Genomic DNA, 27,456 nt, shown 5'->3' with positions numbered 1-27,456 from the left:
AAAAACAGATAGAATAGACTATTATTATGTATTTCATAAGGAACATACTCATCAGATGGTTGCTTAAAGAACTCTCCCTCTAACGATAGAATAACATATAGGACATTGTGAAAGTGACGACTAATTGTCTCCCCGGCCGGTTGAGCTAACCTCTGCACAGCTTGCAGAGTCGCAGCAGCATTCGCTTCCATGGTATTCGCCAGATTCGTCATCGCCGCCATGAACTCGGCATGGTTATTAGGTGGTTGCTCATTCCTACTTTCTCGTATACGTACTCGACCTCGTTCGCAAGTGGCCATTAGGATTCCTGTCTACACCAAACAATCGATATCAAGGTGATCAGTCTCAATATCAAAAGTCTAGTACTTCAATTATCCCAAACAGGCACTCACAAACAAGCATGCTATGTATATATCAATTAGATAACCTAATAGCATCAAATAAAAGACACACAGAGTATGCAATGAAGCACAATCGGTCCATCCCTCAGGCTCACGAGAACGAACCGCTCTGATACCACCAAATGTAACACCCTAATTAGCCTAAGATTTACCTCGCATCGTAAAGCCAAGGTTAATCAGAGATTACGACAGTTTTAAGCTCATACATAATATATATATAGAATAGTATAATCTAGAAGCCCGATGAAGGATATAGCTCCAAGTCAGATTTTAAAAAGCGCAAAACGTGCTAACGAAGCGTCTAACTTGAAGCACAAGATACAGATAAGATATATCAAAAGATAGTAGTATAGTATTATAGGAAACTAGCCACGGCTCACGGAGTTTAAGCCGGCAAGCCATATACAGACCAGAAAGAACCATACAGTAAAAACAGCTTGTACAAATTTGTTCTCTCAAATACAAGCCTCTAGGCAAAACCAAAATATAAAAGTGAAAGACATATATAAAATAAACCAAAAGACTCAAAAGATGTCCAGATCCTCCGCTTCTATCACCAACTAGACAACTCACTGAGGTGGGTTGCGACCTGCATCTAAAAAATACAACAGAAATATGGTATGAGAACCGGAGGTTCTCAGTATGGTAACAGTGCCCAGTGATGTAGGATATAAGACCCCAGGACGCCAAAGGCAATCTTAAGCTCCATATCCATCACAATATTCAATCTTAAAGCATACTAAAACAAATAAGCATAAATATATCAATCTTAATATAACTAAACCGGATAATCTATCTTAGGAGATTTCTATTCTAACCAAACACCGCTGTCCCACAGCCTTTACCAACCTATCCTCCATGCGATCCCATTGTCACTGCCTTCCGAACCTCAATCCCAGTAGAAAACACAGATAATATACAATGCAAGTAAAACACAAGTATTGGCATATAAGGCAATTAATTCAAATAGCAATTAGGCATGTTATTCAAATAGGTAAGCCATTACAAGTAGACAAAGTATGCAAACAGATAGAAAATGCATATGATGAATGCCTGCCCTACTAGATGTGATATCACATTGTCAGTTTAACTGGCAACCCAACACATCTCCATGGAGATGTTGCCCTTTGGAATCATTATTGGGAACCCCTAAGATATAGTGCTCGGATCACTGTCCAGGGTTTTGTGCCTGCACACTCTTATTATCCGAAGAGATGCGAGCGGGATACTCTTGCCACCAACCTCGCATCTAAGCACAAGCGGGACGAACCACCGCCCTTACGCTGCCGCCGCTACCTCGACAGGCGGGATCCAACCACAGCCCCTGCCGGGCGCATAGCGTCTCATAGTCTCAATATCAAAATGATACATCAGTGGTTTTCAGAAAACATTTTCAGTGTGTCATGGATCCACCATCTCATTCCGAGTCCTCAACTCATCTCAACCACTGTCAATTCACATTTTTATTTCGAACTCATTAGTTCCTCAATTCTCATCTCATACATCAACCATTCATCACATACCATCAAACCATTCCCAGTACACCCGAAACCTAGACTTCCATCTTCTAAGTTTTCCAAATAATATCTTCTAAATCCTTTAAATTCTTTCCCATGTTTTAAATATTCAAAACTAGGCCCAAGAGTCCTAAAATGGTGTTAGAGAAGCTTACAACCTTGTTGGGAAGTTGGAATAGTTGAAAACAATGAAAAATTTGAGAAACAGGGCGTGTGCGGCCGCACAAAAGTGTGCGCGCGCACGCCCAGGAAGATTTTAAAAGTGTGCGTACGCACAGGGGTGTGCGTACGCACAGGGGTGTACGTACGCACAGGTACTAAAAATTATAAGGTCTGTTCACTCGCACAGGGTGTGCTAGCGCCCCCAACAGATGACCCTTCCCGACTTGTGCGTGCGCACAGTGTTGTGCGTCCGCACAGGTCGCAATTCTTCGTTGATGTGTGCACAAGCTGTGCTAACGCTGCAAGAAAAATGCATTCTCCTGCCTGTGCATGCACACAGGTCTGTGCGTCTGCACAGATTAAGATTTTCGCAGAATTGTGCATGCGCACATATCAGAAATTCTGAAATTCTGCAACTTTGCAGAATTTCAGATTTTCAACACCAAATTTGATTGGTCATAACTTCCTCTACAAACTTCCAAATTTTGCAAACTTTATATTGATTTAAAGGGTTTTTAATGAACCCTCAATAAGCAAATTTCAACCAATTTTGAAAACCAAGCCGAAATTTATGATCAGACAAATTTCATTAAAAAAATCAACTTTTACCCAAAGTTCACAAATTACCAATTTTCCCAATTTTCATATCTCAAACCAACCAAAACAATACCAAACTCCCCTCTACAGCACAATCTACCCTCTTGGGTCACTTTTCACAATTAATACCAATCATTCCATCCTGCTTCATCATTCTCAACCTCAATAATCAAATATATATAACATTCCAAACACATATCCACTAATCATCATTTATCACTATCAATCTTCATCATCAACTCAACCATGCTTCATATTATTAATCAACATTGTTCATTCATCCAAATCCATCATATCTCAACATCATTTAACAACATCAACAATATCAATTCATTGTACATCATCAACCAACCAATCATCAACAACATATAAATTTTCAAACCTATCCTATGGGTCACTAGCCTAAGTGTCCATGAATATTATATACTACATAGAGAAAACCGAAACCATATCTTGGCCGATTCTCAATATGCCCTTAACCCAAAATGAGCACCACAATGATCACCAACAAGCTTTCCAACACAATCCAAGCTTCCAACAATCACCAACAAGCTCCAAACTCATAATAATCAAACTATATATACACAAACCATCAAAAATCAACCTAGGACTCATAATAAATCAAAATTTCACAAGAGTTCAAAGCCTCTTACCTTGTCCAACTATTTTGGAAGCCAAAATCAACATCAATCAAAGGCTAGAGTGTACCTAAACACCCAAAACACAAGATTTCACTCAAAACCAAAACCTAATATTTTCGAATTTCTTAAAATAGAAACTGGGCAGGATTTTTCGAGATTCATACCTCTTTATCTAGATGAAACTAACGGGCTCGGAGAGAGCTTTACGTAGCAACTGACGGCATGCAAAACGGAGCACTGTAGCTCAAGTTATGAGAGAAAGAAGATGAATGTGAATAGTGCTTCTTGTAACCCTCACCTCTCTTCTCTCACTCAACCTTGCTGCTACTTGTTGTGTTTGAAAGTGGCTGAAATGGCCACTTAATACACTTATATATTGTTGGGCTTGGGCCCAACTTGGATCCGGTCCAACCCGTTAGCATTTTTAGCCCGTTTGGTCCAACTTCAGGTCAAACCTTTAAAATCAACGCCCAGTTTTTCATTTCTAATGTTTTTCTAAGGTTTTTGACTGTTTCCACTTTTTCTCATGCAGTACCTGGCAGACTTGAACCGGTTCAACTGGTTCAACTGTCGGTTTGCGATTTTTCACAGTTTTTTGCAGAAAACGCATTTTCTGACTCAGAAAGACCCACCGAGTCCAAAAATCATATTTAAATCCTCAAATTCTCACTCTAACTTGTCGAAATCTAATTTGGGAAATATTATCACTTAATTAACCGGTTGATTAGTTGCGGTTCTTACATTCTCCCCACCAAATAAGAAATTTTTCCCTCAAAATTTGAATTACCTAAGAAAAGCTGGGGGTAATCCTTTTGCATCTCGGACTCCAATTCCCAAGTGTGCTCTTCAACTCCTGCTCGCTTCTAAGCAACTTTGACCAACTGAACTTCCTTTCCTCGCAGCTTCTTCACACTAGAGTCGTCAATTCTCACTGGCGTCACTTGGAAGGTCAAGTTCTCCCTCAACTCAACCGACTTAGGTTCCAACACATGAGCTACATCCAGCGTGTAGTTACAAAGTTGTGACACGTGGAATACGTCATGCAGGTTAGACAAGTGAGGTGGCAAAGCAACTTGATACGCCACCGGCCCGAATCGCCTTAAAACCTCAAATGGTCCAATGAACCTCGGATTCAACTTCTTGGTTTTAATGGCTCTTCCGATCCCAGTTGTTGGTGCAACCTTCAGAAATACATGTTCTCCTATCTCAACATCCAACGGTTTCCTTCTCTGATCCGCGTAACTCTTCTGTCGACTCTGAGCAGTTAGAATCCTTGCACAAATCTTCTGAATGTTCTCAGTAGTCTCTGCTATTACATCAGGATCCAAAACACTTGCTTCACCAGATTCATACCAACAAAATAGAGACTGGCACTTCCGTCCATACAAAGCCTCATACGGAGCCATCCCAATGCTCGAATGAAAGCTATTGTTGTACGCAAACTCCACCAATGGCATGTAACGATCCCAACTCCCGAGTTGATCCAATACACACGCTCTGAGCATATCCTCCAATGTCTGAATAGTCCTTTCCGACTATCCATCTGTTTGTGAATGATATGCGGTACTGAGACATAGCCTCGTACCGAAAGCTCTTTGGAAATCTCCCCAAAATCTTGAAGTGAATCGGGAATCACGGTCCGATACTATGCTCGGACGGCACACCATGCAACGTTACTATCTCCTTTATATACAACCTCGCTAACTCTTCCATAGAACAGTTCACTCGGATAGGCAGAAAATGAGCGGATTTGGTTAAGCGATCCACGATCACCCAAGTTGCATCAAATCCCGACCTAGTCCTCAGTAAACCGTTCACAAAGTCCATTGCAATTTCTTCCCACTTTCATTGAGGAATTTCAAGAGACTGTAGCATCCCCGACGGTTTCTGATGCTCTACCTCCACCTTCTAACACGTCAAATACTTCGATACCGTTGAAGCTACATCACCTTTCATCCCAGACCACCATAACATCTCCTTTAAGTCTTAATGCATCTTCGTGCTTCCTGGATGAATAGAAAACCCACTGATGTGAGCCTCCAACAATATGTCTTGCCTCAAACTCCCGACATATGGTATGCAAATTCTTCCCTTATATCTCCATAATCCTTCACCATCCTTAGTGAATTCTTCATGTCTCTTCTCACCAACTGGTTGAAATAATTGTTGAAACTTCTGCTCATCTTGCTGAGCCTTTTGAATCTCCGTCTTAAACGTACTTGAAATCTGCAACTGATACAAACAAGCTCTTCTGGCGACTTCACCAATATCCAACTTAAGATCCACAACTTATCCACTAACTCCTCCCCCTTGATCCTCATCCAAGCAATTGTCAAGGACCTTCGACTCAATGCGGCTACTACCACACTCCGATGTTGCATCAACATGCAATCCAAACCCTTCAGAAAAGCAACACAGTACATTTCGAATGGTTCATGCGGTTTCGGTAAGATTAAAACAGGTGCTGAAGTTAACTTCTGCTTCAAAGTCTGAAAACTCTCTCGCCTTTCGCTGCATCACTCTGATTATCGTCGTTAAGAATTCGAAGATTTTTCCTTAAACCAAATACCGATTTGTAGTATTTTTCAAAACCTTTAAAACAAGTTCAATCTAAATGAGTCCATTGTTAAAACCTTATTAAAAGAGTCAAAAATATTTTATTTGTAAATCAATCATCTTAAAGCATGATTTTCCTAAATTCATTGAAACCCTTAAATCAAAACCTTTCCATTTGAATCCCTTTTTGGATAAGTTAAATTTTGCAAACCAAAATCGCAAGTTAAGAAAATCTTAGGACTCACCTTCCTTTTTAAATCGTATCATTTGATCGAAAGTTCCAATCCTAGTTTCAAAACCAAATTATTTAAACCAAAGCTCCAAACCATATTCGAAAATCATTTTAAACCTTAAAACTGCAAAAATCATAGTTTAAAAACCGCAAAGGCGTCAGTCGGTATTTTCGTTGCCACTAGTGCTGAACCGCACCCATCACCCACACAGGGTACCGACAAGACTTATAGTCATGCCTGGTAACCATTTCGGTACGTCCACTCGGATTGTTCGTCATCACAAGTCCAAAATCCTCGACTACTACCACTAGAATCCTTCTTTTCCCATGGTTTACTCTCAACACGACTCTAAGCCCTTGTAATCCTAACGGCGACTTGCAGATATAGAACTAGGTTATCCCCATATCCAAGCAATTTAATACTCAAAGCATACGCTTACCTCTCGTCGGAGGATCCGACCCCGTCGCATCACGTGTATCCAAGGTACACACACGGCATGACTATTGATTCTGACCCTCATCTCGGTTCTTCCTACGGTGACAATACTTAGATATATGTCCAGGTTTCCCACAAGCATAGCATCGACCATTTTATTTTGCCTGATGAAACTGGGCCTTGTTGTCCCTTCTGAAGTTTCCTTGACCTTGCAAATACTGAGGAATATGTCCATCTTTCTTGAAGTTCTGTCCCTTTGGTCCGAGGTAATCATCGCGTTCCCTACTAATATTTCCTCCATGAATGTCCTTTGACGAGGCTACCGTCATTGCGTATTCTTCAACAACCCTCACATTGTCCACCAATTCAGAGAATCTCCTAGTCTCCAATGGAGCCACAGCACGCCTGATATCTTCCCTCAGTCCTACTTCGTATTTAACGCATTTCCAGCCTTCATAGGACTCAGGGGCACCCTTACTCATCCTCGAGAACTTACAAAGTTCCTCAAACTTACTAGTGTATTCAGCTATAGTCATGGACCCTTGCTTCAGCTGTAAGAACTCCAACTCTCTGACCTCTTTTATTGACTCAAAAAAGTACTTCTTGTAGAAAGCTTCCCTGAATAACGCCCAAGTAATGCTCACGTTCTGTTGGTGTAGTAGTCGGCGCTCTTCTCGCCACCATTGCTGAGCGTCTCCCACTACTTGATAAGCTGCATGCTCTACGAACTGGTCATACGGTACATGTTGAGTTAGCAATGCACGCTCCACAGCTTGGAACCAGTTATTTGCTTCAGTATGGTTTGTTGAACCAGTGAAAACCGGCGGGTCAGCTTTCTGAAAAGTAGCTAGAGTTCTCGGAACACCTCTCAAGTTGCCCTCAGCACCCTCTCCAAATTTGTTTCTGCTTCTGGCCGATTGAGCTAACCTCTGCATAGCTTACAGAGTCGCAGTAGCATTCGCTTCCATGGTGTTTGCCAGATTCGTCATCGCCGCCATGAACTTGGCATGGTTATTAGCTGGTTGCTCATTCCTACTTTCTTGTGTACGTGATCGACCTCGTTTACGAGTGGCCATTATGGTTCCTGTCTACACCAAACAATGGATATCAAGGTGATCAGTCTCAATATCAAAAGTCTAGTGCTTCAATTATCCCAAACAGGCACTCACAACAAGCATGCTATGATATATCAAGTAGATAACCTAATAGCATCAAAGAAAAGACACACAGAGTATGCAATGAAGCACAATCGATCCATCGCTCAGGCTCACGAGGACGAACCGCTTTGATACCACTAAATGTAACACCCTAATTAGCCTAAGATTTACCTCGCGTCATAAAGCCAAGGTTAATCAGAGATTACGACAGTTCTAAGCTCATACATAATATATATATATATATATATACACACTCAAGTTGCCCTCAGCACCCTCTCCAAAGTTGTTTCCGCTTCTGGCCGATTGAGCTAACCTCTGCATAGCTTACAGAGTCGCAGCAGCATTCGCTTCCATGGTGTTTGCCAGATTCGTCATCGCCGCCATGAACTTGGCATGGTTATTAGCTGGTTGCTCATTCCTACTTTCTTGTGTACGTGATCGACCTCGTTCACGAGTGGCCATTAGGGTTCCTGTCTACACCAAACAATCGATATCAAGGTGATCAGTCTCAATATCAAAAGTCTAGTGCTTCAATTATCCCAAATAGGCACTCAAAAACAAGCATGCTATGATATATCAAGTAGATAACCTAATAGCATCAAAGAAAAGACACACAGAGTATGCAATGAAGCACAATCGGTCCATCGCTCAGGCTCACGAGGACGAACCGCTCTGATACCACTAAATGTAACACCCTAATTAGCCTAAGATTTACCTCGCGTCATAAAGCCAAGGTTAATCAGAGATTACGACAGTTCTAAGCTCATATATATATATATATATATATATATATATATATATATATATATATATATATATATATATATATATATATATATATATATATATATATATATATATATATATATAGTATAATCTAGAAGCCCGATGAAGGATATAGCTCCAAGTCAGAATTTAAAAAGCGCAAAATGTGCTAACGAAGCTTCTAACTTAAAGCACAAGATACAGATAAGATATATCAAAAGATAGTGGTATAGTATTATAGGAAACTAGCCACGGCTCGCGGAGTTTAACCCGGCTAGCCATATACAGACCAGAAAGAACCAGATAGTAAAAACAACTTATACAAATTTGTTCTCTCAAATACAAGCCTCTAGGCAAAACCAAAATACAAAAGTGAGAGACATATATAAAATAAACCAAAAGACTCAAAAGATGTTCGGATCCTCTGCTTTTGTCACCAACCAGACAACTCACCGAGGTGTGTTGCGACCTGCATCTGAAAAACACAACAGAAATATGGTATGAGAACCGGAGGTTTTCAGTATGGTAATAGTGCCCAGTGATGTACGATATAAGATCCCGGGACGCCAAAGATAATCCTAAGCTCCATATCCATCACAAGATTCAATCTTAAAGCATACTAAAACAAATAAGCATAAATATATCAATCTTAATATAACTAAACCGGGTAATCTATCTTAGGGGATTTCTTTTCTAACCAAACATTGTTGTCCCACAGCCTTCACCAACCTATCCTCCATGCGATCTCATCGCCACCGCCTTCAAGACCTTCTCAATCCCAGTAGAAAACACAGATAATATACAATGCAAGTAAAACACAAGTATTGGCATATAAGGCAATTAATTCAAATAGCAATTAGGCATGTTATACAAATAGGCAAGCCATTACAAGTAGACAAAGCATGCAAACAGATAGAAAATGCATATGATGAATGTCTGCACTACTGGCTGTGATATCATATTGTCGGTTCAACTGCCAACCCGACACATCTCCATGGAGGTGTCGCCTTTTGGAATCATTATTGGGAACCCCCGAGATATAGTGCTCGGATCACTGTCCAGGGTTTTGTGCCTGCACACTCTGATGATCCGAAGGGATGCGAGCGGAATACTCTTGCCACCGACCTCGCATCTAAGCGCAAGCGGGACGAACCACCGCCCTTACGCCGCCGCTGCTACCTCGACAGGCGGGATCCAACCACAGCCCCTGTCGGGCGCATAGCATCTCATAGTCTCAATATCAAAATGATACATCAGTGGTTTTCAGAAAACATTTTCAGTGTGTCATGGATCCACCATCTCATTCCGAGTCCTCGACTCATCTCAACCAATGTCAATTCACATTTTCATTTCGAACTCATTAGTTCCTCAATTCTCATCTTATACATCAACCATTCGTCACATACCATCAAACCATCCCCAGTACACCTGAAACCTAGACCTCCATCTTCTAAGTTTTCCAAATAATATCTTCTAAATCCCTTAAATTCTTTCCCATGTTTTAAATATTCAAAACTAGGCCCAAGAGTCCTAAAATGGTATTAGAGAAACTTACAACCTTATTGGAAAGGTGGAATAGTCAAAAACAATGAAAATTTTGAGAAACAGGGCGTGTGCGGCCGCACAGGAGTGTGCGCGCGCACGACCAGGAAGATTTTAAAAGTGTGCGTACACACAGGTACTAAAAATTATAAGGTATGTTCACTCGCACAGGGTGTGCTAGCGCCCCCAACAGACGACCCTTCCCAACTTGTGCGTGCGCACAGGGTTGTGCATCCGCACAGGTCGTAATTCTTCGTTGATGTGTACGCGCACAAGCTGTGCTAACGCTGCAAGCAGAACGCATTCTCCTGCCTGTGCGTGCGCACATGTCTGTGCATCCACATAGATTAAGATTTTTGCAGGATTGTGCGTGCGCACAAGGCTATGCGTGCACACATATCAGAAATTTTGAAACTCTGCAACTTTGTTGAATTTCAGATTTTCAACACCAACTTTGATTGGTCATAACTTCCTCTACAAAATTTTAAATTTTGCAAACTTTATATCGATTTAAAGGGTTTTCAATGAAATTTAATTTTAAGCAAATTTCAACCAATTTTGAAAACCGAGGTGAAAGTTATGATCAGACAAAGTTCATTAAAAAATCAACTTTTACCCAAAGTTCACAAATTACCAATTTTCATATCTTAAACCAACCAAAACAATACCAAACTCCCCTCTACAGCACAATCTACCATCTTGGGTCACTTTTCACAATTAATACCAATCATTCCATCCTACTTCATCATTCTCAAGCTCAATAATCAAATATATATAACATTCCAAACACATATCCACTAATCATCAGTTATCACTATCAATCTTCATCATCAACTCAACCATGCTTCATATTATTAATCAACATTGTTCATTCATCCAAATCCATCATATCTCAACATCATTATTTAACAACATCAACAATATCAATTCATTGTACATCATCAACCAACCAATCATTAATAACATATAAATTTTCAAACCTATCCTATGGGTCACTAGTCTAAGTGTCCATGAATATTATATACTACATAGAGGAAACCGAAACCATACCTTGACCGATTCTCAATATGCTCTTAATCTAAGATGAGCACCACAATGATCACCAACAAGCTTTCCAACACAATCCAAGCTTCCAACAATCACCAACAAGCTCCAAACTCATAATAATCAAACTATATATACACAAACCATCACAAATCAACCTAGGACTCATAATAAATCAAAATTTCACAAGAGTTCAAAGCCTCTTACCTTGTCCAACTGTTTTAGAAGCCAAAACCAATATCAATCAAAGGCTAGAGTGTACCTAAACACCCAAAACACAAGATTTCACTCAAAACCAAAACCAAATATTTTCGAATTTCTTAAGACATAAACTGGGCAGAATTTTTCGAGATTCATACCTCTTTGGCTAGATGAAATTAACGGGCTCGGAGAGAGTTTCGTGTAGCAACTGACGGCACGCGAATCGAAATACCGTAGCTCAAGTTATGAGAGAAAGAAGATGAATGTGAATAGTGCTTCTTGTAACCCTCACCTCTCTTCTCTCACTCAACGTTGCTGCTGCTTGTTGTGTTTGAAAGTGGCTGAAATGGCCACTTAATACACTTATATATTGTTGGGCTTGGACCCAACTTGGATCCGGTCCAACTCGTTAGCATTTTTAGCCCGTTTGGCCCAACATCGGGTCAAACCTTTAAAATCAACCCCCGGTTTTCCATTTCTAATGTTTTTCTAAGGTTTTTGATTGTTTCCACTTTTACTCGCGCAGTACCAGGCAGACTTGAACCGGTTCAACTGGTTCAACTGTCGGTTTGTGATTTTTCACAATTTTTCGCAGAAAACACATTTTCTGACTCAGAAAGACCCACTGAGTCCAAAAATCATATTTAAATCCTCAAATTCTCACTCTAACTTGTAGGAATCTAATTTGGGCAATATTATCACTTAATTAACCGGTTGATTAGTTACGGTTCTTACACTAAGCGGTGGAAGAAGAAAGACATGGTTCTAGTTTTTACATTATGACCTATAATTTGTAGCAATTTAGCGACTTGCTCTTCAATGGTAGAATGAATTGAATCATTTACTCTACCAGTTCCTCTTAACTTTTGATATAACTGCCTAAATGCTTCAGGGCTCGTATGTATGACATCTCGGCATTTTTCAGACGTCAGTAACTGTGTCATTAACTACGTCCGCCTATTTTCTCTTTCCAAGTTTTCGTTATTAATTTGCCTAGGCCTATATTATGATAAAAATTTCAAAGAATACAACGTATGCACCGTAACACATGAAAGAGATGTGACACAAATCTGTTATCTCTTTTCTAACTCTTCCCTGACACGAGTTAAGATTTGTATTGGTTCAGCATGATACAGGTCAGTAGAAGTGAATTGATTTACTTGAAATCCTGAGTCAGGTATGACGTTCGTTTTGTCTTCTACATTCGCATCTTCAATATTTTCGCTATCCATCTATGAAAATATAATGTTTAGAGTGAACATATCAATAATAAAAGTAACTAGAAAGTAACATATGTTATCACGTTTTAGCAATTCCTTTACGGTGAAAAAAAAATTGAAACTAAAGTTTGATAGAAAATTATGGTGTCACATTACACAGTATAAAAATACCTTGTTATGAGGCACTTATTACGAACTCGTAAATACTAAACTCGATTCCAAAGCTCACTATCATAAATTAAAAACTATAGATTTCAAGTGATATATTAATCAATGCATTGGATTAACACCAAAATTTAGTGGACTTAGCTACTAAAAGCACTTAATAATTTAGATGGTCAAAAACTAATTTAACCAACGCAGAATTTTGTATAGAATGTAAAAAAAATAAGTTGAAAATGTAGTGAACAAATGCTTTCTTGTGCGGATATTCTTGCTCTGGAAGCACTTAATATCTACTGTTATTAATTGCTTAAATTAGCAATGTTTCAATACATCTATCTAATTACATATAATTTTAGTGGCTAATAAATCAGGTTATTTTTATCCTAAACTATAAAAACTCTATTTGCTTATTATTAAATTTATATTTTTTTGGAACAAGTTTGTATAGGCAAATATATTTATATTAATTATGTCATAAGGCATTTATTAAACGGGTCAAAATTAATAGGGATAAGTATTGTTTTGGTCCCTAACGTTGAGGGTCAGAATCAAAACCATCCCCAATGTAATTTTTGATTTAGAATCATCCTTAACATTTTTTTCATATTAAAATCGTCTTTTTAACTTTTTACGGACAAAAATATCCTTTACCACTACCAGCACCTTTACCACCACCAACACCTCCCTTACTCCACCACCATCACCTCCCTTACTCCCATCAAATACTAATAATCAGAATCAGAATCAGAATCAAATTCAGAAGAAAAAACAACATCAAATTCAACGAGTACCCAATTCAACAACATCAAATTCAGAATCAACAATGTCAAATTCAACAACAAAATCAACACACAAAATCAGAATCAGAAGCAGAGTCAGAAGTAAAAACAAAGCAAAAGCAAATGTAGAAGCAAAAGAAAATGCAGATGCAGAAGATGAAGTAGATGCATAAGCTAAAGCAGAAGAAGAAGCAGAAAAAGAAGCAGATGCAGATGCAGAAGCATATCTGAAGCAGATGCAGAAGATGAAGCAGAACCACTGGCGCTTCCCCGACGGCATCTCATGGGCAAATCGGCGGCGACGGCTCAGCGGCGTGGTCTCCCTCCAAGGCCCGATGACGACGCGACGTGGCGGCGAGCCCTAGCAACGCCGGCGCATCTCCTTTCCCTCTTCTCTTATCCCCCGTCGCAGCTCCTCTCTCCTCTCTTCTTTCTTTCGGCGCCATCCCCCCTTCCCCTTTCCCCCCTTCCCCCTCTCCCTTTGCCTTTCCCCTTTTCCCCTCCCCTCCCCCTCGTGTTCTTTTGTTTTTTTATTTTATAATTTTTTATTTATTAAAATATGGGTAATTTAGTAATAAAATTAAAATTTTTTTTAAAAAGGACGATTTTAATATGAAAAAAAATGTTAAAGATGATTCTAAATAAAAAATTACGTTGGGGACAGTTTCGATTCTGACCCTCAATATTAGGGACAAAAACAATACTTATCCCAAATTAATAAGTACATATACTACATAAATATGATGATAATCACGTGCGTGGACATAATACAAATATGTATATATGTGTTAATTACAGGCTCAAGGTCCTAGTTGGGAAGTTCAATTAGGGAGGAAATAGTTTAACAGCAAATATAACCTTAGCACAAAAACTTCCAAGTCCTTTCATGACTTTGGATCAACTTAAAGTACTTTTTGCTGCTCAGGGACTTAACACTATTGATCTAGTTGCACTCTCGGGTATAATAATCTAGCAATTACTTTTTTACCAATAAATAATTATCTTTTTACCACTACACTTAGTTTTTGAATAAATTGTAGCCTTCACGTTGATTTGGTTGACCACTACATTTGGTTGTAATTTAAACATGTAATTAAGAAATCAAATCAATACAAAAAAGGAAACAAATAAAAAAGAAAATTAACAAATCAAACATGTATAAATAATTGTGATAACTGATGAACATGTGTACATATTCTATGAACATTGCAGCTGCTTAGTCCATGTTGAAAACACTATACTTTCTTTTATGTCCCTAAGTTATTTGAATTATTTAGATAGAAATTCTTCCTATAACATAAACAGTAGACATATAAATTATAAAAAGTCAATTTTTATCTTATCTCCACTTTAATATCTATCATCTAAAATATCGGCCATTTGTCAGGAATTATCAACCACCAATCTTTCATTAAACTAATTTAATTCAGATTTATTTTAAATTATTTAAATATACAGCAACACTCAAGAGGTAAAGCTTTTGACATTTTTTATTTGTTTTTCACACATCCACTTTTTATAACATTATTAATCACAATGTACATAGAGTTCATAATCACTAGTGAATCCTTTTCTTTCATATTTGGACCACTCCATAAGATTTAAAAGAACTTGTGTATTTATCTAATAATAAATTATTAAGATGTAGTTTTTGTGATTATGGGACACTACAAAAGGACAAGGTGCAGGGAAAGATAGTGTACTACGTAGGGAGAATGGGTAATTAAGACTTGATTATCAAAGAATTGGGTGGAGCAGGGACTATCATAGGCCTTGATAACAGAATATATGACTTCATAAAGCTTTTAAAAAAAATCTCATAATTTTAAAAGAAGGATAAATCATGTAAATACCTAATGAGTTAAAAATTCTTCCTTCTTGGATCAAAATAAACTGGTACAGTGAAACATAAGGTCAAATATAAAGGGATTTTGGAATTATAATGAAAGACCCATTTGAAGACATAGAAAAAGGCATAGCTTATTTTTCGACTACAAAGATGAGTAGCATCTATAGAATGTAAAATCAGAATAACATCTTAGTTGAAAAACAAAAGAAGAATACGAACTATTATGTGCAAGAAAAAGACTCACCTTTGTCTTACGGATACACGGATGAAGACGTAGTGGAGCTCTCACGACAACGACGAAGCTGCTGTGGCGATGTTGACGACGGTGGAAACCTGCGGTGGCTCTGTTGAGAAGGACGACAACATAGGAGAAAAGTAAATCAATTTTTGAGAGAGGGAGTTAGGGAGTTTGGTTTTTGTTATTGAAAGGATAAATATAAAATTTTAACATTGTTTGGCCATCCCTTTTCAGTTTCATTGAAGCAATGAGAAAAAAAAAATTATATGGGCCCTACGCCTATTTTTTTTGTTTTCTACCTCTTTTCCACTCTAATCCAAACAAAGGAAAATGGACTTTTCCATCTATTTTCTCCTCTTTCATTTTTCTTCCTTCCAAAATCTGCTATTCCAAACATTGTGTTAACGTTATTATAACAGGTTTAATTCGGCAAGGATGGGATAGATTTATTGTGGGAAAAAGATTTTTTAAAGTGACAATGTTAAAAAAATGGTAAAATGATACTTTAATTACATTTAAATTTATAATATTTATTATTTGTGAGATCCACTATCTTAATTTAATGGTGATTAATGGTATACTTTTTTTCCCTAAAATAACAATATAATTTTAGAGGAGTCATATCCTTTGTTGTGATATGAACGAATGTTCATTTAGTGACTTGTGATTTTTTTTATAAAATGAATGGCTTAGTTTTTTTTTTTTTTACGAAAAAATGGTTCAAATTTTTAATATTAACTATACTTAATGAAGTTTAAAAAATAAATATTATACCTATATAAATAAAAAAATAAAGTATATATATATATATATATATATATATATATATATATATGTTACAATTAGGAATGACAAACGGACCTAAATCCGTTGGGCCGACCTGCGTAACCCGCCAACAAAGGCAGGCCGGACTGAAAAATTGGGACCGCCAAAGAATAAAAGCCCGCCTAATCTACATTGCTTAAACCGCGGACTTTGGCAGGGCGGGGCAGGATTCCCTGCCAGGCTTAATTTTTTTGACAATGAGGTATTTTTGTAATTTTTTGGCCAAAACTCAACTTCCTCCAACCCAACTTACAAGAGTATGAAGATGAAAATTGAGTATTTTAGATTATGTTTATGTTGCTTTAGAGACAATATTTATAATTATGATTTGGATTATGTTTATTTTACTTTGGAGACAATATTTATAATTATAAAGATTTTAATGTTTGTGAATATAAAAAATATAATTTTTGTATGTATTTAGAAATTATAAATTTATTAATATGGTTGTGAAATTATATATATTATTTAGTAGTTAATAGTAAAAAAATGAGTTTTGGCGGGCTTAGCCCGCCAGCCCGCAGTTAGGCGGGACGGGGTTTTGGCGGGACGATGCGGGCTTCCCCGCTTGCCACCCCTAGTTACAATATATAATATTAGTGAATATATATATGAATTATTTCTATTATATTGAAATAATAATATTGGTGAATATTAATACTAAATTTTTTTATTTATATTTTTTTATTTTTTATTTATTTATTTATTTTACAATACATTATCGGTACGAGACTTTGATAAAAACTAAGAAAGACACATATAATAAATTTTCATTATGTCAAAGTTCTCTCATATTGAATTTAATACTCTTGATATATCTAGAAACAACTATTTATCATGAATATTATATGCCGAAATTCATCTTGATTCAATGGATCTTGGAGATACCATTAAGGCTGAAAATAAAGCATCCTAAAAGGATAAAGCCAAAGTCATGATTTTTCTTCGTCGTCATCTTGAGGAAGAATTGAAAAATGAACATCTCACACTAAAAGATCCTACAGATTTGTGGAAAAACCTTAAAGAAATGTATAATAATCAAAAGACAATAATACTTCCTCAAGTTCAATATGAGTGGACACATTTGCGTCTACATGATTTAAATGAATACAATTCAACAATGTTTCAAATTATCTCACGAATGAAATTATGTGGGAGAAATATAACTGATAATGACATGTTAGAAAAAACTTTCTCGACCTTCCATGTATTGAATGTACTCCTACAGCAGTAGTATCGAGAGAAAGAATTTAAAAAATACTCTAAGCTAATTTCTTACCTTCTTATTACTGAACGTAACAATGAATTACTTTTAAGAAATCACGAAGCGCGCCCAGCTGACGCCGCCTCATTTTCTGAAGCAAATGCCGCAAATTATAATCCCAAAAAAGATAAATGGTAAGACTTTGGTAACAATAAAAATTGTGGAAGAAAGAAAATTATTTTCACAAGAAAGGATCTCACCAGAATGGGATAAAGAAAGAAATAATGGCAAAATAAATCAACAGAGGATAAATGTTTCCGTTGTGGTAGAAAGAGCCATTGGTCACGTACCTGTCGTACCCCAAGACACTTAGTTGATCTTTGTCAAACATACTTGAAAAAGGATGACAAAGAAAATGAGACACATTTTGTTTCAAATGATGTTGTTGAAAATTACACCACTCATTATGTAATATCTGATTTCTTTAAAGATCTTGAAGGAAATATTGGTCATTTGATCAATGTTGGAAAAGTTTAATATTTGGATTTGTTAAGTTCTTATGTCAATAAATAATGTAAATTTTTTTGTTAAGTTTTATCTTCTATGCATTTGAATTTCAAGTATGATGTATATAAATAATGTTCAATAAAATATTATTGTGTTTAATAAAATTTATTGCTTATGATTAAGAATTTTAAAATCATTAAATATATCAAGTTCTAAAATAATAACAATAATAATAGTAAAATTTCGTATATGATACTTTTTTAGTAAAATCCCTTCCCGGTTCCTTTTCATAAATGGTAGGAGATCGGGGAGGGGTTTTACTCTACTTTTTTTATATACAATTTTACTGTGCATGTACTTTTACTTATTTTATGATATAATCTTGTTATTATTATTTGTCTTTGAAGAAAACGGTAAGGACATATAATGAAAATATTTGTCATGCGGATAGTGCAAGTTCGTATACTATTCTCAAAAGTAATATATATTTTATTCATCTTATATCAAAAGAAGAATGTGTTAATATAATTATCGGCTCAGGCAAAGCGATAGAAGGCTCCGAAAAGCTATAATTTTGTTTCTTGAAGGAACTAAATTCATAATAAAAAATGCACTATTGTCTATTAAATCTCTAAGAAACTTGTTGAGTTTTAAAAATATTTGCAGAAATGGATATCATATTAAAATAATGAATCGAATGAGAAAAATTATGAGTACTTATATATCACAACTTATATTAGAAAAGTTATCCTCACTTTCTTCTGGATTATATTATACTAAAATTAGTACAATTGAATCACATGCCATTGTAAACAAGAAGTTTACTAGTCTAAATAAATTCACAATTTGGCATGATCGATTTGGTCATCTTGGAATAACCATGATGTGAAAAATTATTGAAAATTTCCATGGACATTCAATAAAAAACTAGAAGATTCTTAAATCTAGTGAATTTTGTTGTGTTATATGTTCTCAAGGAAAGCTAATTTTAAAGTCATCACCAGTGGAAATTGGATTTGAGTCTCCTGAATTCTTAGAAAGGATTTAAGGTGATATATATGGACATATTCATCCACCATGTAGATCTTTTAGATGTTTTATAGTCCTATTAGACGCATATTCGAAATAGTCACATGTGTGCTTATTGTCTTTTCACAACCTAGTGTTTACGAGATTACTTGCTCAAATTATTTGATTAAAAACACAATTTTCAGAAATTTCAATCAAAACAATTTATCTTAATAATGCCGTTGAACTCACTTTTCAAACTTTCGATGCTTATTGTATGGTCAATGATACAAGTGTTGAACATCCGCTAACTCGTGTTCATACACAAAATGAACTAGCAGAGTCACTTATTAAACGAATCCATTTGTTTGCTAGACCCTTACTTATGAGAATAAATCCCCCGACCTCTGCTTGGGGCATGTCATTTTACATGTTGTTGCATTTATTCGCATAAGGCCAATAAGTTACCTCCAATTTTCTCCTCTACAATTAGCTTTTGGCTAGCAGCCAAATATTTTCCATTTGAGAATATTCAAATGTGCGATATATATTCTAATTGTCCCGCCTTATCGCATCAAAATAGGACTCCAAAAAAAAAATTAGGGATATATGTTGGATATGATTCTTCCTCTATAATGAGGTATCAAGAGATACAAACTAGAGATGTATTTAAAGCTTGATTTGTAGATTGTCATTTTGATTAATCAAAATTTTCAATATTAAGGAGAGAGAATAAGCTTCTTGAAAAGGAACTTAATTAGAATGCATCATCCTTGATGCATTTAAATCCTCGATCAGAGCAATGTGAACTAGAAATTTAAAAGAATATACATTTGCAAATAAATAGCAAATGAATTGCTTGATACATTTTCTGATACAAAGAGAATAACTAAATCCTATATACCAGCTGAAAATGTCCCAATTCGAATTAATGTCCTAGCCAGACAAATAGTCACCGAGACAAATTCACGCCAGAAGCGTGGTAGGCCTGCGATTCCAAAGACAAAATATCTTCGAAAAAGAAAAGAGGTAAATACTATTCTTGTTGAAAAATATAAAGATATAGTAAAGACATCTGCAATTGTCCAAAATTCTGATATAGTTTTGATGCCAGAAGACGTTCAGGAACTTGGAAATTCTGAAAATTGTGAAAATGATGAGCTCTCAATAAATTATGTATTTACAAGAGAAAAATAGAACCAAAATAAAAAAATTGTCAATGAAATATTTGCATATAATGTGACATTACACATCATGCATGAAAGTAAGGATCTTGAGTAAAAAACAGTCGAAGAATGTCGACAAAGAAATGATTGATCAAAATGAAAAGAAGTTATGAAAGCTGAGTTAGACTCACTTGCAAAACATGAAGTATTTGGATCTGTAGTATGTACACTAGAAGATGTAAAACATGTCGGATACATATGGGTATTTGTGAGAAAACGAAATGAGAAAAATAAAGTTGTACGTTACAAAGTTCGACTTATGACACAAGGTTTTTCACAAAGATCCGATATAGATTATGAAGAAACATATTTTCCTGTATTAGATACAATAACATTGCGTTATTTGATCAGTTTATTCACATACCATAAACTACAAATGCATTTAATGAATGTAGTGCAGCAGTCAAATTGTAAAGATCTTTACATAGTCTAAAACAATGTTGACGAAATGTGGTATAATAGTCTTACTGAATATCTGGCCAAAAGGTATTCAAAAATGATTATATCTGCCCATGTGTTTTCATAATGAAATCTGAATCTGGATTCATTATGATTGCTGTTGTACGTTGATGACTTAAATATTATTAAAACTGTTGAAGAGATTCCAACAATTATAAAAGCTCTAAAAGAAGAGTTTGAAAAAAAAGAATTCGGAAAGACTAAATTTTATCTCGACTTGCAGATCGAGCATACAAACAATGGGATCTTTATTCATCAAACAACATATAAAGAAAAGATCTTGAAGAGATTTTATATGAATAAGTCATATCAATTAAGTACCCCAATGATCATAAGGTCTTTTGATGTGGAAAATGATTAATTCCGTCCTAAAGAAGAAAATGAAGATATCCTTGATCCTGAAGTACTATATCTTATTGTCATTGAAGCACTAATGTATCTTGCTAATGATACACGACCTGGCATATTATTTGTTGTGAATTTACTAACAAAGTATAGTTCCTCTCCAACCAGAAGACATTGGAATGGAATCAAACAAATCTTTTGATATCTTCATAGAATAGTTGATATGGGACTATTTTATCTATATGAATCCAAGTCACAATTAGTTGGTTATGTAGATACAGGATATTTGTCTAATCCACACAAAGAAAAATCTCAAACACGATACCTATTCACATATAGTGATACAGCTATATCATGGAGGTCTACCAAATAGACGATAGCAGCAACATCCTCTAATCATGTTAAAATTCTAGCGGTACATGGAGCAAGTTGTGAGTATTTTTGGCTCAAGAGTTTAATCCAATATATTCTATCATCATGTAGACTCACTGATAGAAAAATAGCTCAAACTGTTCTGTTTGAAGATAATACAATATGCATTGCATAACTTAATGGTAGATACATCAAAGGTGATAGAACAAAGCATATTTCTCACAAATTCTTTTTCATTCATCATCTTTAAAATCAATGAATAATTGATGTTCAACAAAGTATATTTCGCCCAAATTCTTCTTCACTCATATTTTTTATGTGCTTTTAAAAGATAAACAATTAGTTTTACCTAAAAACAAAATTTTGCCATTTGTTAACCAACTTAAAAAAAAATCTTATTATAAATTTTATTAAACAATTAAACAATTAGTCATTTGACTAACAATTATATTCGTTTCAGAAATTTTATTTAGGAGGATATTATAGAAGAAAGATTAAAGTTGAATGAGAGCAAGAAAGACATGAAGGTTGATGCTGATCTCTTTGCTTTTAAGTTTTGTTGAACCCCAATTTTTAGGGGTTAATATGGCTAGTTTTACTTCCTGGAATTCGACACTTCCGTGGATGATTTTGAAGCTAATATTCGCCAAATTTATCCTGGAGTAAGGGAAGGCCAAATTTATCCTGGAGTAAGGGAGGGTTTGTTGGATTTTCAGATGCATCAGAAGCTGAAAGTTTCATATCTTGCGGCCAAAAGGGATGTGCTGAAGAAAGTTTCATATCTTGCGGCCAAAAGATTCGGTGTCTCAGGGTACACAAGTATATGCAACTACCTTCCATGAAGTCTTTAATTATATGTTAATTTTTCATTTAAGATTGGAGTTTCATTTATTTGTCTCTGACAAATTATCAGAAACCGAAATGGGTATTCACTAAAAAAATTTCACTCATTCAAACTCATCACCTGTATTTGCCATCTTTTAACTTAAAAGTAAGGTCCATCTAGCCATCTAGGTCACTACTCAGTACTCACTACATGAGGAAAGGAAATAAAACTGCGAATAAGATAGCACAAGTTGCATAATCCACTGCCTTAGTTTTTTGTTTTTTTCTTTTACAGAAATCCACTGCCTTAGTTTACCACATTACTTATTGATAAATGATAATGTAATTAGGGATCTTATTCCCCACATTCCTGCTTCTTTGGGGTTTGCTATAGAGTAAGCTCAACCGATCAAAGAAAGATAATTTCTTTAATCTCCGCAATCTGTGTCATCGGTATCCAAGTAAACCCAAACTGGATTCCAGTCTGAAAACAAATAAAAACAATATAAATAAATAAACAAATACAAGAGTTAATATTCACTTTGGTGCTATAAATAATTAAAAGGTCTTGATAACATTGATAACAAGTATCGCTTTGAGGAAGTAAGAATTAACTTAACTCACATTTATTTGTGAATCTATGAACTATTTTAAGTTTTTGACAGCTTAGAACACCAAATCCCAAGATATGGCTACAATGTGTTTATTGGGACTAAAGTGAGCATTAATTCAAAAATGAAAAAAGAAAAGGATCATCAAAATCAACATCCCCAAAGCACTATCAATGATTTTCCTTTATCCTCATCTTGAGAGCACAGCAAACAAGAAGCCAATGGAGATCCCAAGAACACAAGCCATGGAAACCCCACGAACCCTAACAAACAACAGATTCATCTGCTTCGCAACCTGCATGGTAAGCGTCAGAATCTGCAACCTACCTTGCTCCTCCATCTTCTTGAAGAAGTACATTGGCTTCAGTGACTGTCTCAGAACGAACGCCAACGAAAATGGAAACGCAAAAGCCAGCGTGCTCTGAACAGAAACCTCCGAAAATGGTGAAGAACCGGTTTTGTAAGCGATCCAAGATCCAAGACCAAGTTGAACCAGACCTAGAACTGCAACCACCTTGCTCAGCTTGTAGACATTCTTCATGATCGATTCCAAAACCTCTCGTGTTTCATTCGCCAGGGGTGAGACGTCACGCTCAACTGTGGGTCCTTCGATTTCTTGGTGCTTGAAATTAGGATTTTGGCTTGGGTATGGACTTTCAGGTTTCTCGGAATCATTTGTGGAGAAGAATCTTGGTTTTGTTAGTGATGAATTGGTGAGAAAAGGGTTTATTGATTGGGAGAAGGGTTCTAAGAATAAGGGCTTAGGGTTATTGAATAACGGGTTGGTTGAAGAAGAGGAAGAAAAAGAGGGTCTTAGGATTGTAGAGGCTAATCTTAACCTTCGGAAAATGATGGCAGCCATCGTTGTTGTACAATCACTAAGATCGGAGGCAGTGTAATTTGAAATATGACTAAGAAAATAGTTGGTGGCCGAATAAAATTTCTTTTTTTTTTTCAGTTAAATTATTTTGGGGGATTTGGTTATGTTATCAATAAATGGTGGAATCAAAATAGGTAGATTTGCATTTTCGAGTTGGCTTCTTTTGGTCACAAGAATCAAGAGCTTGGTGGTAATGGCTGAGATGGTACGAGGGAATAGGCTAGCGGGTCTACAACTACAAGGGTGTGTATCTACTTTACGTCTTAACAGAAGAACCATGGGAGCAGAATTTTTGCTTATGTGGCATGCTTTCAAGTTTCAAGAGGGGTTGGGAAAAAATCTTCAGTTTTCCTCCTACCTTCTTAATATGCTTCTTATCCCCTAAAACAATACAAAAAATTCAAACCATGTGCCATGTTTTGACCAGCTACACTTTCTTTGCCCAGCTGGTTTGGTCTTCACTTGTCTTATGTTCCCACTGCATTATGAAGTCCAATGTTAAAAAATGGCACCTCAAATATTGAAATCTTCTCACCTAAATGCATTTGGATACCCAAAATTTTTCCTATAAAAGGAGATTCCTTCAAGTTGAAAAGGTAGAAAGATAAAATGAAAAATAAAAGTTTATATTGTGTAATTTTTATTAAGAGAGTGTGTGAGAAATCTAAACAATTTTTCTGTTTAATCATTACCAGAACATCAAGTAAGAAATCTGGCATTGAATCTTACAACTCATTGTTTTGCAATTTTTTTTCCCAGCTACTCATCATCATTCATCAAGATGTCATACAATCACTCCATTGTCACTTACATTCACAACATGTATTGAGCATACATCAAAAACTATGTGTGGCTCCACATAACAAAGTCACAAAGCATACCAGCGCAATCTATTTTAAAGAGAAAAGCATAACAAATTACATATTATATTTATGCAAATTCCAAGTGAACAAAAACTTGGTTTCCCTCGTAGGTTAAATTAAATAACTCAATAAGATTGAATGAAAAAGCAAATTAAAATACGCATTAATAGAAGAAATAATTCAATTTAAAGTTTCAAAGCATTATGACAAAGATTAAGAAGTATATACATGTTCAGGAAGAAGTAGAACAAGATGGAATTAAAGCAAGATCTAAGACAAATTTGTGGTGAAGACATGGTGGATGAATTTTGAAACTGGAATCAAAATTTCTGCATTTACCTTCTAGGGACATTGAAAAAAAATTAAATAAATGTATTATTGACTAAAATAACCATCATCAACAACAGTGACAATTTCAAAACCAGCAGCAGCAACAACAACAAGCGTATAAAGTTTGAATAGCAGCAAAAACAATCAGAACTGGACGCAGAAACCATACCAGGACTAGAACGACGACAGAGCGCGGCAAAGTTCGAGGGGCGGCGGTGGATCGGACGAGATGCGGAAAAGCTCGGCGGAAAAGCTCGGCGGAAAACGGCGAACTGAAGGAGGGGTTGGAGTCAGTGTCGCAGCGAAGAGGAATAGTGGTAACGGCGTGGAAGAGAAAGTAGAGTGGAAGAGTAACTAGGAATTGTTAGGGTTTCCCTACATACATACATGTTATAAAGATGGATGCTCTTAGGGGTGAGTCGGGTTCCTTCGGGTTTGGGATGAAATTAAAATCCAACTAATTGAATTATAATGGATTCGGTTTAGTTTGAATTTATGTCTTTTTATGTATGTATGAATCAAACTAAATTCATTAAAAACGGATTAATTCAATTTAGGTAATTATATACTCAATGAAATAGAAATTTATAAAAAATAAAAAAACAAAATTTTTATTTTAAAAACTTTTAAATACAATAAACATAAAAAATCAATAGAAATAATTTAAATATATTTAAATATCAAATATATTAAAATCTAAATATATTAAATAAAATAGGAGTGACTGTACTTAGAGAAGAAATACTTCTAACAATAGTATCACGTACTGGTAAAGTGAGGTTTAAGACAATTCTGCTAGAATTTATTCCATAGGGTGAAAAAATTGCGGTTAGTGTTAGGATTATTGAGTGAGAAACTCAAAATCATTAAAAAGTATATATATATATAGTCGGGTCTACAGGTTGGTTCGGATTCAGCACTCTCAGAACCGTTACCCAAACCAATTATTAGAGAGAGACATTGGTTTGGTTCGGGTCGGACCCGATTACCTATTGGTTCCAGAACCAATTTAATTAGTTCGGTTCGGGTTCAGACGGGTAATCGGGTACTCGTTACCCGTGCTCACCCCTAGATGCTCTCAAATTTTGTTCGGTTCAGGTTGTGTGTAAAACAGTCAAAGTATAATTTTTAATTTTTTATTTTTTAATATTTTAGTCATACTTATAAAATATATGATAAGAGATTATGAGTTTAATTTTAGTACATTGACAGTGTAAAAGTATTTTATACAGTTGTGCAATCACAATCATTCTTTTGGATAATCATTCACGCAGTCAATCTAAAAGATAATTATTTTTACTGTGATATTACGTAATTAGATACACGTATAAAACTATTTTACTTATATCAAAATTAAATTGAAGAAATTATACCTTATTTTCTTAAATGAGAAAAAATTGAGAATTTATTATACATTATAGACTATGTTCGAAATTGTACTCGAACACAAGTTTTTATTTACTAAATAGTCATTTTGATACCTAAAAGATTTTAAATTTTAATAAAAAGATATTCAAACAATAATAATGATAAAATAATTTCTATATAATTTGTTTTAATTAAAAAATAATTCAAATATTTAATTAATAGTTAATTTATCCTGTAAACAGTTAAATTTTAATAGAATTACTTATTTACCTTTATCTTTTATCATCATCATTACTGCTATCATCTATATCGTTGTGCCAATATTCTATCTCGCTGCCCCACTCCCATTGGTATCACCACCACCATCAACATCATCACTGACATCATCATCGCATTCTATCTTGTCATTACTAAGGGTGGTAATGGGTAGGGTAGGGTAGGGTTTGGATCTAACCTTACCCTATCTGCGGATTGAAAATATTCCAACCCTAACTCTACCCATTTTTAACCCGCGGGTCCTGATTATACTCGCAGGTTACCAAAAAGATGCAACATTATTATATAACTTGATCATAATTTAAAATAGAATTGATTTTTATGTAAAAAAATATAACAAATTACCAATTAATGATCTTTTATTAGTGACTAAGGATATTTTGTATTTAGTGAGAGGTTTTTAGTTCAACATCTACTTAAAACATATATATATATATATATATATATATATATATATATATATATATATATATATATAGAGGGTGCGGATTGGTCGGATAGGGTTGAGGCTCAACCCGCACCCTACCCAACCCGCACGAGAATCCTACTCATACCCTACCTTACCCGCTACAGACCAGGTTGGCAACCGTACCTGACCGGATTGGGTACCCGCGAGTAAGGTGCATGTTGCCATCCCTAGTCATTACTACCAACCACTAGTCTTTAATTTCTACCATGAAATGCCAAATCATCTTTATCAATACCATACACCCAAAATCATCATCAACAATAAAAATAATAGATCGAAATCATAAAAAAAAATGATAAAGGAGGTAGGTATTAGGGTTGTACCAAGAAGCATAAAAGATAATAGAGAGAGAATAGAGAAGGAGTAATATATTACTGAAATGAATT

The 27,456-nt window shown here is 35.6% G+C and overlaps 1 protein-coding gene and 1 long non-coding RNA gene across 2 annotated transcripts; both read right to left on the bottom strand.

Moving 5' to 3' along the window:
* Positions 1-8,650: 8,650 nt before the first annotated feature.
* On the bottom strand, positions 8,651-15,751 carry LOC112769340 (uncharacterized). Its single transcript, XR_003186458.3, has 5 exons — positions 15,509-15,751; positions 11,410-12,483; positions 11,258-11,312; positions 11,057-11,178; positions 8,651-8,939 (listed from the first exon to the last, which is right to left on the bottom strand). It is a non-coding gene; the product is annotated as an uncharacterized lncRNA (long non-coding RNA).
* A 7,048-nt stretch (positions 15,752-22,799) lies between these two features.
* LOC112769338 (uncharacterized) lies at positions 22,800-25,441 on the bottom strand. Its single transcript, XM_025813830.3, has 2 exons — positions 25,127-25,441; positions 22,800-24,242 (listed from the first exon to the last, which is right to left on the bottom strand). The coding sequence occupies exon 2, from the start codon at positions 23,744-23,746 to the stop codon at positions 23,075-23,077; it is 672 nt and encodes a 223-aa protein (XP_025669615.1). The 5' UTR covers positions 23,747-24,242; positions 25,127-25,441; the 3' UTR covers positions 22,800-23,074.
* Positions 25,442-27,456: the final 2,015 nt, after the last annotated feature.

The sequence above is a fragment of the Arachis hypogaea genome, chromosome 18 (genome assembly GCF_003086295.3).
Source record: "Arachis hypogaea cultivar Tifrunner chromosome 18, arahy.Tifrunner.gnm2.J5K5, whole genome shotgun sequence".
Taxonomy (NCBI): Eukaryota; Viridiplantae; Streptophyta; class Magnoliopsida; order Fabales; family Fabaceae; genus Arachis; species Arachis hypogaea.
The sequence above is the reverse complement of the archived record's forward strand: the minus strand, read 5'-3'. Positions and strand labels throughout refer to the sequence as shown.